Source organism: Equus caballus, chromosome 21 (genome assembly GCF_041296265.1).
Source record: "Equus caballus isolate H_3958 breed thoroughbred chromosome 21, TB-T2T, whole genome shotgun sequence".
Lineage (NCBI taxonomy): Eukaryota > Metazoa > Chordata > Mammalia > Perissodactyla > Equidae > Equus > Equus caballus.
In genome coordinates, this window is record NC_091704.1 from 41629481 (window position 1) to 41646259 (window position 16779).

Sequence of the window (16779 nt, forward strand, 5' to 3'; positions counted from 1 at the left end):
TTAAACTGCAGTTATTTTATAGTGAGCTATTGAATTTGTGTACATTCTGTTGAAATTTTGCTTTCAGCTTAATTGATATCATCTACTAATATAATTTATCAACCCTACTTACCATCGTTTCTTTTAATCTTGAGTGTATAGCTGTTTTAAGCTAAAACTAAAACAATTTCCTGAATGAAGGAAGATTGTAGGACAGTTCTAACAAACAAATATAATAATAATTAAACTTTATTTTAGGATGCTACTTTACATCAATCTGAGGACCAGCTTCTTGCTGTTGTAGATAATAAGGGAAACCTAGGAAGAAGGGAGTAATTTGAAGGTGTTAGATAACTTCCTAGCTTTTCTTTAGCTGGTCATCATTTTGGCTTCATTTTGTTTGAAGCATTATAAAATGTCAAAGCATCTTAGAAACTCATGGAATAATCGATCCTAATGTAAATGATTTTTAGATTTTCCATCATTTCAGGTAATTATTTATATTGCCTATATTGAGCCATATTTCGTAAGAGATCCTCACTTTTAAAAAATACTTAACTGGAAAGCATACAACTTCAGGCATGAAGCCTTTCAATAATTGGTGAATTAGAGAACTAAGATAAGATGTGATAGTTTAGTTCCTAAGTAGAAGATATTTAAACCAATTACCATAATAAAATTAGTCAGCTTATTATTACAAATGATAATATTAGGAAATTGCTTAGCAAATCTGGTACAGTATTTTCAGATAGTAGGTACAAAATAGGACTGCTATAACAAAGGCATGTGCCGTGTATAAGGAAACACAGAGGAAGATTTAATGATTCTGCCTTAGGGATTAGCAAAAGAAATGTTAGATGGGCTCAGGAAAAGATAGGATATTTCAAATGGTCTTAAGGAGTAAGTAGGCAAATAAATTGGAAGAAAGATATTCAAAGGTGAGGGAGCAGAATAATAAATCTGTATAGATTATTGAAACTTCACAGACTCGTGAAGAAAGCCATATTCCATGCAGTTGGGGCTAGGATAAGTGGGAAATAGCAAGATGAGTCTGGAATGGTAAATTAGAACCAGATTGTAGAAGGCCTTATAAGGCACGTTATGTCATACTAGGGAATTTCAATTTTATAGGAAGTGGGGGAATTGTTACAAGTGTTTAAAGAGTAAGCATAGAGCTGTGCTTTACAAACATGACGGATCACAATGTAGAAGCGTAAGTTTGTTCCTCAAAGGTAAAAGGTAGGAATATTGAGAACAATTTAGAAGCAAGAAATGATAAGAGCATGAGCTTCAGTGGTGATGAGGTTGGATAGGCAGGGACATGTTTTCTGGGCATTTCTGAAGTAAGATGGACAGAATTTGTGGACTGCTTGGATATAATGAGTGAGGGGTTTAACTTGACTCTTAAGGTTTCTAATTTAAGGGACTGAGTATATAATGGATCACCATTAAGAGATTGTGATTGCAAAATGTGTTTTGCGGGATGAGGATAATGAATTTTGAATATGTTTAAGTGGTATTACCTGTGGGATAACTAGGTGCTGGTATCCAGAAAACATTTGGAAATATGGAGCTGGAGCTCAGATCTGTGCTGAAGATGGCAGTTTGGGAGTCATCAGTGTATGGTAGCAGCAGCAGTAGTAGTAGTAGTTAAAAACAGAAATGAGTGAGATCACAAGGGAAAATGTAAAGAACAAAAAAGAAATCACGCTGAAAATTGCTCCTCAGGGAATACTCTGGTTTAGTAAGGGGAATAAAAGGACAAGGATACTGAGAAAAACATTATCAACGAGAATGGTGTCACTAAAGGATGCTTCAGGAAGGAGAGGCCAGGGGTACAAATTCTTAGAGAGGTCACAGAAGATGAATACTGGAAAACAGGCTGTTAAATTTGACAGGTCATTGGAGAATTTTGCTGGAGCAATTTCAGTAGAAAGTTACAAACAGATGCTGAATTGCAGTTACAGTTAGTTAGGCAGTAAATGGGAGGTTTAAAAATACAGGCAATCTAGTCTGCTCTCTCAGATTAATTAGAGAAAGGGAAGGAAACTAGCTTATTAATTGCCTATCACTGAACTTAGTGCTTTTCAAGTATTACCTCAGTTAATTCTCACAGCAACCCTATGAAATATATTCTGTTATTTCTATTTTGTGAATGAAAACGTGGAAGCTAAGAGAAGTAAACTAATTTATCCTGAGTCACAAAGCTTCAATATAGCAGAACAGGGGCACTTTTTGATGCCAAAGCCCATGCTCTTTCCACTGTATTGGATTTCCTCCCAGTAGCTTGTGGCATGCCAAGATGAAGTGAGACTGCCTCTTTTTCAAGATAATAAAACATCCAGGCCAGGATATTAAAAATCTACTCATTCAATTTAAAACTTCTCTCCCCAAGACCAGGCCTGATAGAGACTTAGAAACCTACAGTGGGGGGAGGATATGGTTAATTCCGTCACTCTTTGTTTCTCATTTTCTTCCCCATTTACTAGCTGCAAGTTTTGGGCTACTCCAGATTTGGAGCAGGAGGAGGAACAAGGGGTAAGGGGTCATGAACAGTCTTACTCAGTTGGTACAGTTGTCATCTGGGGTTGTTAGCTTTGAGTGTCAGATTTCAAATGTTAATTCTTTTGCTTGAGGGTTACTTTATGAATTCTTCAAAGACCTCACCACTGAGGATCTCCTATCTGCAGTTCCCTGCACTAGGGCAATGGCTCCTACCTACTTATACTGCCCCCAGTAGCTAGAAGTCCTCCCCTCAGTTGGAGTCTTCTTGCCCCTTCAGGTAGGTCCTTTTGGGCGGAATCCTCAAGATGATCCACATCAGAAACTCAGTGCATTTCATAGCTATAAACCATACTCTGAGCTTTGCTAGTGTTTTCTTAGTGAATGCCACTGGTCAAAAGATTAACCAGGTAATACCACATGAATGTAACTACTCCTGCATAATAGTCAAAATACCTGCCTTAATTAGATTTTTGTACTCAGTTTTCATGTATAGAGGGGAATATGGTAGTACAGTGGTAGTAGTAGCAGTAGTAATAATTATGGTATGCTGATAAAATTAAAACCTCATATTACTATTGCAAAATAAATATGGAACCTAAAGGAAAAGTAAGTTTTTTAGAGGCTCTAAGTAGTTAAAGTAACCCACTGAATTCAAGTAGTCTAAAATGGTTTAAAATGAAAAGTAATTCTCCCTGCCCCCTTCTGTCTTTTCTGACAGTAATATCTGTTGACAATTTCTTTTGTATGCATTCAAAGATGTTCTGTACATCTATAAGTACATATTCTTTATTTAAAAATACAGACAAATTCTATTTACAACTGTAGATAAAACTGTATTTAACTTTTTCATTTAGCAATGTATCTGAGAGATCTTTTCAGAGCTATGCATTTAGGTGTATCTCATTCTCTTGAAAGGCTGCGTAGTTTATTAAATGAAATGTACCTTAATTTTTATCACCACTTCTGTCTTGATGGGCATTTAAATTGTTTCCAACTTTTTAATTTTGTAAATAGTATTTGTATTCTTGCATATATATCTTTGCATACTTTTGCAAGTATATCTGTTGGTTAAGTTTCTAAAGTTTCATTGTTGAGGGCCGGCCTGCTGGTGTAGTGGTTCCGTTTGCATGTTCTGCTTTGGTGGCCTGGGGTTCTCAGGTTCAGGTTCCAGCGCGGACCTACATACTGTTCATCAAGCCATGCTGTTGCGGCATCCCACATACAAAATAAAGGAAGATTGCCACAGATGTTAGCTCAGGGCCAATCTTCCTCACCAAAACAACAACTAAAATGAATTTAAATTTTTGATAAATACTGCCAAATTGCTTTCCAAAGAGGTTCTACCAATTCCTTCTAACCAGTTTGAAGTGAAGATCTTTTACAATAAAGATGGCCGTGTGCTTGACTCTCAGTTTAAAGAATTTTTTTTTCTTTTTCTTTTTGAGGAAGATTAGCCCTGAGCTAACTGCTGCCAGTCCTCCTCTTTTTGCTGAGGAAGACTGGCCCTGAGCTAACTAATATCCGTGCCCATCTTCCTCGACTTTATATGTGGGATGCCTACCACAACATGGCTTGCCAAGCAGTGCCATGTCCGCACCCGGGATCCGAACCGGCAAACCCCAGGCCGCCAAAGCAGAACATACAAACTTAACCGCTGTGCCAGCGGGCCAGCCCCAGTTTAAAGAATTTGACTAGAAGTTTTCCAAGTTTTAGTTGGAAATACTTTTTACATTTGACCTGATTTAAATTAGTGGGGAAAAATATACTATTGCTTATCAAAAGGTGCCAATATGGTAGAACTCAGTTAATTTCCTTATTTTTTTATTTTTTCAAATATTTTATTGAGGTCATAATGGTTTATAACGTGTAATTTCAGATGTAGATTATTATTTATCAGTTTCTATGTATGCTTCATTGTGCTTGCTACCAATCGTCTAATTTTTATCTTTATGTCTTTTGCTCACCCCCTCCACCTCCTTCCCTTCTGTTAACCACTGATCTGTTCTCTTCATCCATGTGTTTGTTTATCTTCCACATATGAGTGAAATCATGTAGTGGTTGTCTTTCTTTGCCTGGTTTATTTCACTTAACATCATACCCTGAAAGTCCATCCATGTTGTTGCGAATGGGACAAGTTTGTCTTTTTTTATGGCTGAGTAGTATTCCATTATGTATATATATACCACATCTTCTTTATCCATTCGTCCATTGTTGGGCACTTGGGTTGCTTCTACTTCTTGGCTAATGTGAATAATGCTGCAGTGAACATAGGGATACATAGATCTCTTTAAACTGTTGATTTCAAGTTCTTAGGATAAATACCCAGTAGTGGGATAACTGGATCATACGGTATTTCTCTTTTTAATTTTTTGAGAAATCTCCATACTGTTTTCCATAGTGGCTGCATCAGTTTGCATTCCCACAAACATTGTACGAGGGTTTCTTTTTCTCCACATCCTCTCCAAAATTTGTTACTTTTTGTCTTGAAATTATAGCCATTCTGACAGGTGTAAGGTGATATCTCATTGTAGTTTTGATTTTCATTTACCTAATAATTAATGATCGTGAGCATCTTTTCATGTGCCTATTGGCCGTCTGTATATCTTCTTTGGAAAAATAGCTGTTTATATTCTCTGCCCATGTTTTGATCAGGTTGTTTGTTTCTTTGTTGTTGAGTGGTATAAGTTCTTTATGTATTTTGGAAATTAACCCCTTGTTGGATATACGATTTACAAATATTTTCTCCCTTCTGGTGGCTTGTCCTTTCATTTTGTTCATGGTTTCCTTTGCCTTGCAGAAGCTTTTAGTCCTATTTGTTTATTTTCTTTTCCCTTGCCTGAGTAGACATGGTATTCGAAAAGCTGCTGCTAAAACCAGTATCAAAGAGTGTACTGCCTATATTTTCTTTTAGGAGTTTTAATAGTTTCAGGTCTTAATTCAAGTCTCTAATCCACTTCTAGTTAATTTTTGTTTATGGTGTAAGATAATGGTCTACTTTCATTCTTTTGCATGTGGCTGTCCAGTTTTTCCATCACCATTTATTGAAGAGACTTTCCTTTCTCTGTTGTAGTTTTTGGCTCCTTTGTCGACGATTAGCTCTCCACAGATGTGTGTTTTTATTTCTGGACTTTCAATTCTGTTCCATTGATCTGTGTGTCTGTTTTTGTGCCAGTACCATGCTGTCTTAATTACTATAGCTTTGTAGTATGTTTTGAAGTCAAGGATTGTGATGCCTCCAGCTTTGTTCCTTTTCCTTAGGATTGTTTTGGCTATTCGAGGTCTTTTGTTGTTCCATATAAATTTTAGAATTCTTTGTTCTGTTTCCATGAAGAATGTCATTAGGATTCTGATTGTGATTGCATTGAATCTATAGATTGCTTTAGGTAATATGGACATTTTAACTATGTTTATTCTGGAATGTATATTCTGGAATATCCATTTCTTTGTGTCTTCTTCGATTTCTTTTGATAATGTCTTATAGTTTTCAGTGTATAGGTCTTTCATCTCCTTGGTTTAATTTATTGCTAGTTATTTTACTCTTTTTGTTGTGATTGTAAATGGGATTGTATTCTTGAGTTCTCTTTATGCTAGTTAGCTATTTGTGTATAGAAATGCAACTGATTTTTGTAAGTTGATTTTGTACCCTGCAATTTTGCTGTAGTTAATTTTCTTTTTAAAATTTCTAGTGAATATGTTGTGTGTTTAATATTAAGAAGCTAGTTTTTTTTTTTTTTAATGGAGAAAGGGATTCAAATAAGATGAAAAACAAAATTAACTTACTTATATGGACCCTGAAATATTAATTGAAAATGGAGGGCAAAGTATTAGCAGAAAGCCTTTGGGTATGATAGAACGTTTACATTTATAATACCTTGTTCTATCCTTTTCAAAAATTTCTTAAATTTCCTAAACAGATGTTCACTGTTCTCATATTTATGCTTCCAAGATTTGCTAGGTAGCTAACATATTACAAATTTAGTTAATGTTGTTATGATACTATATGCAATTAAAACAATATTGTCTTGTAGGAATATAATTCAAAATACGTTGACTTGATTGAGGAACAACTTAATGAAGCACTTACTACTTATCGGAAGCCAATTGATGGTGATAACTATGTTCGTCGGAGTAACCAAAGGTAGAGTCCAGTTAGTGGAGTAATTTATTGCTGATCTTCAAATATAAAATTAAAACCAGTTTGTAATAAATCATTATTTAAAAAAATAAATCATTAGTTTTAAATCATGTACTTTTAAAATGGTTCATAGCATGGTGAATACACTCACTGATACAGCATTCAGATACCGTCCATGCTCTTACCCTAGTCTGTCTTTCTAGTTTCTTCTCTCTTACCATTGCTGTGAGACCAGCTAAACTGTTATTTTTCTAGAGAAATCCTCATGCCTTTCAACCTGTGTATTTTTATGTATGCTGAGAGATTATATCTAATTCTGTTTATCTACTACTTTATTACTAGTTATTGTTTTAATGAGCGTATTTAAAATAAGCTAATAGGTATATCGATCATCTTTGTTATACTAGATTACAGCGTCCTCATGTCTACCTGCCTGTACACCTTTATGGACAACTGGTACATCACAAAACAGGCTGTCATTTGTTGGAAGTACAGGTAAAAACATAATTAATTTTAAATAGCTACAATAGTAGCAAAAAATGTTAATATTGCTAAAGTATTATTTTTGCAAAACTTCTCAAAAACTTTCAACTCAACGTCATAATTGCTTTTAAAGGTATCCATCTTGTAAATTGACTTAGGCATTCTGCACTTATAATGCTTAGACATATTACTGGCTTGTGTGCATTTCCCTGATTTGTGTGTTAGCCTTTACATAACTAACTTGTTAGGTAGTATAAGTAACCCACAGAAGGTCTGAGGTCTTTGCTTCATAGACTGCTGGAAAAGTTTATTCCGTAGTAAAAACATACTGAAAAACTGAGTTTCTTCATTCCTCTTGTTGGGAAATTAAACTGAACACAATACAGATTCTGTTATCTTTGGTGAGCAACAAACTGAAAGTGTAAGTTGCTCTTTGTTAGTGCTTCACTGTTCTCATGTGCTTCATGGACTGTAACAGGCTTAGGCAGCAGTTGTTCTTGAATGTAGTATGCACGCCGAATTTATGGCTGTGAGTATGTCTTGCAACTAGATGTTTTCAGTAAATATAACCTTTTTCTTATTTTAGAGATGAATAGTTATAGAAGTTTGTGTCTGTGTCTGAACAATAGTAATCTAGCAATTTAGTTCCTTTTGTATCAGTGTTCATCTCAGGAGCAAAAGTTTTGCATAAATATATTCTACAGTTTCATATAATTTTATATTATGTCTATGAAGACTATTGGGGCACACATCTTTATATTAATTTTTTTTTAATTCACTAAAAATTTGAATGATTTGCTCAGTGTCGTTACCTATATAGTATGGTAAAATCTTTTGAGTTAATTATTTTCTATTTAAAGGAAATAATCATAATTATGGCTAACATTTTTGTAATACTAGGTACTAAGTACTTTGTTAAGCACTTTATATGTAATAATTTATTAAATCATCAAACCTTATGAGACAGATGCTGTTATTATCATCCCTATTTTAGAGATTAGGAAATCCAGGCCTGGAGAGATTAAGTAACTTGCTCAAGGCCACATAGATACTAAGTGCTGACTCTAGAATATAAACTCAGAGCCCATGTACTAATGCTGCTCCTTAAGAAGTTTTACATAAAATTATTTTAGAATTTTAAATATGCAGAAATTACTAAATGCAGATCTTACATAGGTCTTAAGATGCAATTAGAAAATACGTTAAAAACATATTGTCACTCATAAGGTTTTTTTTCCCTTTCCGTAGAATATTGTTACAGAACTCTGTCACAACGTTCGTACACCAGATTTGGATAAATGGGAAGAAATTAAAAAACTGAAAGCATCTCTTTGGGCCTTGGTTTGTAATAAACATTTCTATAAGATCTTCATAATTTTTAGATTTTTCTAATTTTACCATTAATATTAAATGAATAAAAATCATTTTATTTGGAACTTGTTCTTAGATTAATATTCTAAGACCAAGATTGTTCCTGCCCACTTAAATATCATTTTTATACTGGAAAATAGATGGTTAAATTATCGGTTTTCTTGGTAAGACAAATGGGACATTAATTCCTAAAATTTCTTATTTGAAGTTTTTTTTTCACATTTTTGTTTTTCCTCTCTCATAGATGGGGATGTGTTTTCTGGTTTTTTGGGTAACTTTCCAAATCTTTTGAAATAGTTAGTTTGGTAAATATATTTGATGTAAGTGATTTATTTTCTTTCAGGGAAATATTGGCTCATCAAATTGGGGTCTTAATTTGCTACAGGAAGAAAATGTAATTCCAGATATACTAAAACTTGCGAAACAGTGTGAGGTTCTTTCCATCAGAGGGTATGTCATTTAACTCAGAAATTTTTCTAATGTATATATTATTATTCACAAATGAGTGTGAGGAAAGAGTATTTTATTATACAATGTAGTCCTTTAGAACTGTTAATTCACTGCAAGTGCTAATGATACAAGATTTTTAAATGCATTAAGTTAAATATCTCAAGGACCTCCTTGTTTAATATTATCTTTCCATTTTTATCATTAGAATGTTGAAGTTTACTTTGCAAGTAAACAGTGAAAATGTAACATGTGTCCAAATATTCCAGTAGTCCGATAGCCCAAATATTCCAGATTTATCCCAGAAAAGCTAATATATGTCTCTTTTTCTGAGATTGCATTATGTTCTTTTAAATTATTTCATTGTAATTAATATTTTTATTAGGAAGGTTTTCATGTTTTTTATTGCTTCTAATTTACTCCTAATGCGTTTTAATACATTTTTCCACGAGCTAAACAATTTTTAGTGGCTTTTAAAAAAACTTTAAATGTACATATAGCAAACTAATGTTTTGTGGTAGCTTTAAGAAATCTTAGTTTGGAATTCTAAACTGTCATTACTGTATCTTTTACATACAGGACCTGTGTATATGTACTTGGGCTCATAGCCAAAACAAAACAAGGCTGCGATATTCTAAAATGTCACAACTGGGATGCTGTAAGGCACAGTCGCAAACATCTCTGGCCAGTGGTTCCAGATGATGTGGAACAACTGTGTAATGAACTCTCTTCTATCCCAAGCACCCTAAGTTTAAACTCCGAGTCAACAAGCTCTAGACATAATAGTGAAAGTGAATCTGCACCATCAAGTGAGTATTGTGACAAGGTCATACACAGTTACCCAAAATTAACGTTTGTATTTGTAATATCAAAATTTAAATGTATTTGTTATATTCCTAATTTACTTTTTTCTAAGATAATTTGGCAGCGTTTTGGAGAATGCGTATCTTTTCACCACAGATTAAAGCCACCATCGTACATTGTTTTCTACCCTTGCTTTCAAAATAGCCTTTGGAAAATCTTACTTACAGAGTTAAATAATAAACCATGCACCAAAAGAATCATTCCCCATTTTTGCTTGTCATAAAATCTAATAAGTAAATGTTTATCTGTCTACCTTCTTCATTTACACAGGTTTTTTAACTCATTTTTCAGATAAAGAGATTGTTGAACCAGAATATATTTGTTAAGAAATATTATATTCACATGTTCATTTTTGAGAGAAGAGCTAAATTTTAAAACTGAATAGTGAAACTGTTAAAAGATATGAGTATCAAAAATCAATTAAATAAAAAACAGTTTGTGGTTTTAAGCCCTGTGCTAAATGCTATTAGGTGTACAAAATTTAAGACGTCATTCTTTTTAAGAAGATAGTACAACATTTATCAAACCATATTTCATCAGATCTAAGATACCATGAATTATAAGATGCACCAGTATTTTATGTGCCACTAAAAATGAAGACAGCAATGCTCCCTATTAAACTAGGACATACCACTGATTTCAAGATGCATCCTGATTTTAGAGATACTAAGTGTGAAAAGTGTCCATCTTAGAATTGACAAAATATGGAAATACACTGCAATATGCAAGTTTATTACTTTATTTTGCCTTCTTTCAAAGTATATTTGAAGAAGTTTATAATTATTCAAGAGAAAAGTAAAAAATAAAACTAGAATAAAATCCTGTAGATGTCATTAGGCATCTCAAAATATTGAGTCTTTTGTTAGAGTTAGGCACTGAATTTAGATAAGTTTCTTACTACCCAAGGCAAAATGAGAAATAAATATAATTGGTTTAAACATGAATTTAAAATGTTATGACTTGATACTTTATTGTGACTTGAAATATACTTTGTAAGTATATTTCAAGATTGGGGATTCATTTCTTATGAGATTAATTTCTCCTGCTTGTTGTGATTTGGAGAATAAACTACGAGGAATCTGTACCAACTGAGTGAACATCCATGGTCAAGTCTCCTTTTTCCCCTTTAATTTTATCCTGAATATTTGGAGGTTTTGGGAAACTCACTGGAATAATAAAAAGAAACTTTATGTAAGCTCTGCCATATTGAGCCCTATAGTTTTCTTTGGAAATAACAGAAGATCCTCATAATGACATAGTTTTACATTTTATTCAAGTCCAAACTGTGGGTCTCAAGAAAGCACTTTTTATGTGACTCAGCAGCTGAACCCTTTATTTTTGAAAATTTTTTCCCTAGATGACTGTTAAACAGAAATTTCTGAAATATGTCATTAATAGTTACCATGATTTTGTTTGTCATTTTTTACATGCCTTTACTAATCAATCCTTTGATCATAGGTATGTTCATAATGGAGGATGACCGGTTTGGCAGCAGCTCTACTAGTACATTTTTCCTTGACATCAATGAAGATGCAGAGCCAGCGTTTTTTGATCGACCTGGACCTATAAAGGATAAAAATTCATTCCCATTCTTTGCTTCTAGTAAACTTGTGAAAAATCGTATTTTAAATTCGCTTACTTTGCCTAATAAAAAACATCGTAGTAGCAGCGATCCAAAAGGAGGGAAACTGTCATCTGAAAATAAGACAAGCAACAGGCGGATCAGAACGCTTACGGAGCCCAGTGTTGACTTTATTCATAGTGATGATTTCACACCCATATCCACAGTACAGAAAACATTACAATTAGAAACTTCATTTGTTGGGAATAAGCACATTGAAGACACTGGTAGTACTCCAAGTATTGGAGAGAATGACTTAAAATTCACCAAGAGTCTTGGTACAGAAAATCACAGAGAAAACACAAGCCGAGAGAGATTAGTTGTAGAAAGTTCAACAAGCTCACATATGAAGATACGTAGCCAAAGTTTTAATACAGACACTACAACAAGTGGCATAAGTTCAATGAGCTCAAGTCCTTCACGAGAGACAGTAGGTGTAGATGCTACAACTGTGGACACAGACTGTGGGAGTATGAGTACTGTGGTAAGTACTAAAACTGTTAAGACAAGCCACTATTTGACGCCACAGTCTAACCATCTATCTCTCTCCAAATCAAACTCAGTGTCCCTGGTGCCTCCAGGTTCTTCTCATACCCTTCCTAGAAGAGCACAGTCCCTTAAAGCACCCTCTATTGCTACAATTAAAAGTCTGGCAGATTGTAACTTTAGTTACACCAGTTCTAGAGATGCCTTTGGCTACGCTACACTGAAAAGATTACAGCAACAAAGAATGCATCCATCCTTATCTCATTCTGAAGCTTTGGCATCTCCAGCGAAAGATGTGCTGTTTACAGATACCATCACCATGAAGGCCAACAGCTTTGAGTCCAGATTAACACCAAGCAGGTGAGCAAAGACATGTTTAAAACTAACAACAGTGGTTGCCAGGTTTTACATCTGCATAAGCCTCAGAAGTGACCTATTATAATTGTTTACTATGGTAGGCTATAAGCTCCTAGTTACCCGATATGATTTGAAATGGATTCTTGCAGCTGCGAGGGGGGAAAAGAAACTCCTTTAGGCCCTGAAAGTAAACATATATGCTTTGCAAGGACACACAAGTCACAAGCTTTTTTTTTTTATTTATTTCTCGCTTCTGCAAGGATCGATTTTAAAAAGAAGCATGTTGGGGGAATCAGGAGCTTAAGACCTACAATAACAAACAACCTTTTCAGGTAGGTCAATTTAAGGCTCCAAAAGTTGACCTCTTTTTTCTTTTTTTTTTTTTTAAGATAACAAAATTTCAGTGAAATTCTTTTCGGTTTGTTTTGAGTAGGTGTGATTATTAAGTAGCAACCTAATGAACATTAAATGAATTACTTGGCCCTCAGGATCAGCAATAGCAGTTTGCTTATGCTCAAGAACATTTAGGGGAGGATTTCTATGCCATATCTAAAGATTATATCAAGCTGGTCAAAGTAAACAATTTAGATTTTACCTTTAAAAGACATGCAATTTTAAATATGATTGTTGCAAAAATTTCTCTATTTTTTGTTGTTGTTGGGCCAAATACTTCTAAAAACTTTCTTAGTTTGAGATTATTCATTTACATTTATTTAAATGGTTAGTATTTGTCAGATACTGAGAATAATGCCTGGCACATCTTAAGCGCTCAATAAAAGTTAGTTATTGTTATCATCATCATCATTATCATTATTGGTGGTTATTTCTTTAGTGTAATCTCTTGGCTTTTATATAACCAAATTCTTAATAATGTTAAGTTATTAAGCAGTTTTGTTTCAATAATTTTAACACGTTTAGTAGAAGGGGTACCTGGTAGCAGATAATCAATTATATCTCCTTTTGTAGAATTTCATAAATTATGTAGTAATCTCATCTACCTGGAACTCACCGGCTTTGGTACCCACATCAATTCAGAAGAAAGCCAGGCAAACCTCTCAATAGCTCACCACTATAAATCTATGCAGTAAAGTTCATGAATTTTATTCAAAAAAGGTACCTCTGACCCTCAAAGTTTGTTGATATTTTCTAACAAGCTTGAGTGTCAGGCTTTCAGGCCTATAGAAGCAACAATTAGAAGCTTCTACTGGTAGGTACACTGTAACAGGAAATGACAGCTCATAAAATTGGTAGCAAAGGAGGAAACTTTTATACTACAACAAAGTATTTGAAAACTCAAAGACCGAAACAGTCTGTTAGCGTTCAGCCAGGGGTAGTAAGTAACAGAGCACACTGAAATGAGCAGTAGAAGTACCACCATCTTACAGCTCAGTACAGTAGCTGAAGTCTTGTTAACTCAGAACCATCCAGTTCAATTTATTATATCTCATTGAAGCAGGTATTTCTATCCAAATTGATTAAGCATAGATAAAAAGTGGTAGTGCTTAAATATTCATAAGAATAAACCAAAAAAGACAGCTATGCCAAATCACTTATTTCCTCACCAGTCTGGGTTCTTAGGATCTTATTCCGGTATTCCCTTTTAGAACAGGAGAAGAATATTTGGAAATTGTGCTCCTAAACTGCCAAATTATTGTCATTATAAAGGATGAATAGGTGTTTTTAATATCTTAGGAGGGGAAAAAATCGAAAAAGCACTCAAGGAAAATAGGAGCAGTTTGTACAAAGGCATGAAGAAATAACAAAACTTCATGTTCCTCACATCTTTCATTTATTCTTCAAATTGTATTTAGCATTTAGATTCCTTGTAGGAAAAAATTGTTGGCATTAATCTTATTATTCCTATTTCTATCCTTTGGTTGATTCAGAGAAAATGAGAATGATGGAAGATAACTACAAATTTACTTTAAAATAATAGTTTGGAATCCAGGCTGAGAAGATTTTTTTTGTTGTTACTTTCTTATAAAATTAAGAGTAGGCATATTGTTACCTGTGGTATAATGGCTGATGTGAATCCAGCAGTCTGAAAAATCATCTCTTACTGAGATATTTCCTTGGAGCATGGAAGAAAAAACACTGAAGTAGGAATCCTTGATCTTGAGTTTTAATACTGGCCCTGAGTGAATGAACTTGGACCATGTTCCGTAAATTATGCTGTCTTTTCTGCCTGGAATTTGACGGCTTTACAAACCTCATCAATCCAGAACAAAGCCAGGCGAACCTCTCAGTTGCTTACCATTAGAAATCTATGTTGTAAAGTTCATGAATTTTGAAATATCTAGGCCTCAGTTGCCTCATCTAGTGGAGTTTGGACTAGATCAGTGGTTTTAAGCTTTTTAAATGGTGCTTTTTAAATAGAGAAACCCTTTCTTCACAAAAACATTTCTATGGAAACCCAGTATGTAGAATAGATAAAAATGGAACTGTTCTGTTTGAAATAGGGCTGGGAAGGCCAATAATCCAGTAATTCCTTCTCCTCTACTCCAGCAGTCCTTGAAGGGTTTTATGGAATTAGAGAGATATAATGAGTACAATTTAAAAACCACCAGCCTATTTTATGAAATTTGTAAATTTCAATTATGAGTGGTTTTAGGTGGAAATTACTAGAAATTAGGGGTGGTTTTGCTATGCTAATATTAATAGCTACTATTTATTAAGCATGTATTTTGTTTGTTTTACAAAATAATTCTTTGTTTTAATATCAGGCTACATTATTACACTTTAAATGAGTTGGGTTTCCAAATAGCAATATATATATATATATATATGCTGTGGAACCTCGCATGGTGCCTTGGATGTACAAAGCAGATGTCTAGTAAATATTTTAGCACGCGTATTGCGTGGACAAGGATCTATATGAGAGAGGTGTATCTTATGGAAATGTCAGTGCTTCATATAAGGCTATCTCTTGTAATATTTACAAATGATACTATTTTTGCTATTTTGTATCTGTCTTCTGTGTTAACATAAATCTTACGTTGATAAAGCATTGATTGTCACACAAAGAATAAGTAATTATTTTTCATGAAAATGGTTAATAATAAGTACCCTTAGTTATATGATGGCCAGCTGTGGTGGTCTAGTTGTTAAAATTCGGCACTCTAACTGCCATGGCTGGGGTTCCTTTCCAGATCAGGGAAACTACACCACCCATCTGTCAGTTGTCATACTGTGGCAGCTACATGTTACTATAATGCTGAAAGGAAATATCAGCGGGTCACCCATGGTAGACAGATTTCAGCAGACCTTCCAGACCAAGACAAACTAGGAAGAAGAAAGAAAGACCTAGCCACCCACTTCTGAAAAAATTGGCCATGAAAACCCTATGAATAGTGGCAGAGCATTGTCTAATATAGCACCAGAAGGTGAGAGGGTGGCACAAAAAGACTGGGCAGGGTTCCACTGTGCTGTGCACAGGGTTGCTAGGAGTCGGAATTGACTGATCTGCCCTGACAAGTTAGATGATAGCAAATCTAGCAATCTCAAATGATTGTGCAGATAGTCCTTGGATTATACCTCTGACCTCTGAGGTCAGTTTTTTTTACTTCTAGATATTGAAAGTTATCTTAATAGCCCACCTTTTCACTTTTGCCTGGGAGACCGTAACAGTTGTTTTTAGTAACAGTCTACATTACTGATTACCTTTTCTATATCAATTTATAGCAGCTAAATATTTCCAAGTATTTATATGTTCTCACTAAACAATATGGCATTGTTGTGTACTCAACTATTTATTTTTTATGAAGGTATCAAAATAAATTATAATGTCTTTGTATGATTAATATTACAAATCAAGACACTAATGCGAGTGGTTTCTTTTATGGTATTGTAGGTTCATGAAAGCTTTAAGTTATGCTTCGTTAGATAAAGAAGATTTATTAAGTCCTATTAATCAAAATACCCTGCAGCGATCCTCTTCAGTGAGGTCCATGGTGTCCAGTGCAACATATGGTAGTTCAGATGACTATATTGGTCTTGCTCTTCCAGTAGACATCAATGATATATTCCAGGTATTAAAAGTTCCACTGTTTTCTTATGAGTTGATTTTCTGTTTTTTCACATTCTGTAATTGCTTACTAGAAATTATGATTTAGAATGAATACTAATTTTGGGGGAGGTGACGTTTTAAGGCAGTTTTGTTGAAAGAAATTTTATGATGAAAAGTTTTTTGCCTTTCTCAGCTGTCCCATGTTCTTTTATTTAGTATCTCTGAGTCCCCAGACCATTATCCTTCCTTCTCTTCCCATACTAAATTGGCATCTTGTTTGACTTCTTTATTAGTATATTCTCTTTAGAAATTTAGCGAATTCCTAACCTTGCTTTTTAGTCACATTTGACTTATTCTTTCTTGTTTTTTTTTTCTAATTGAGATATCATTGACATATAACTTGGTGTAAGTTTGAGGTGTACAACATATTCCTTGCTTTTTTATCCTTGATCCTGTTTATCCCATACAGGGCAGCCGCATGTTGTGCCCAGTCATATAAAGTGACCCTCATTGCATGTAATCCTA

The 16779-nt window shown here is 34.2% G+C and overlaps 1 protein-coding gene across 12 annotated transcripts in view; it reads left to right on the forward strand.

The window, feature by feature from the left end:
- The window catches only part of RICTOR (RPTOR independent companion of MTOR complex 2), a 112114-nt gene that overhangs the window by 81476 nt on the left and 13859 nt on the right, over window positions 1–16779 (forward strand). For 7 of the 12 annotated variants that reach the window (XM_023625711.2, XM_023625713.2, XM_070245880.1 and 4 more), the window contains 8 exons: window positions 6513–6622; window positions 7027–7114; window positions 8351–8443; window positions 8817–8923; window positions 9500–9729; window positions 11243–12251; window positions 12509–12580; window positions 16099–16276. In XM_023625711.2, the coding sequence (XP_023481479.1) occupies window positions 6513–6622; window positions 7027–7114; window positions 8351–8443; window positions 8817–8923; window positions 9500–9729; window positions 11243–12251; window positions 12509–12580; window positions 16099–16276 (1887 nt within the window). The remainder of the gene's footprint in view (window positions 1–6512; window positions 6623–7026; window positions 7115–8350; window positions 8444–8816; window positions 8924–9499; window positions 9730–11242; window positions 12252–12508; window positions 12581–16098; window positions 16277–16779) is intronic. The other 5 variants (XM_023625712.2, XM_023625716.2, XM_070245885.1 and 2 more) reach the window with 1 other exon arrangement.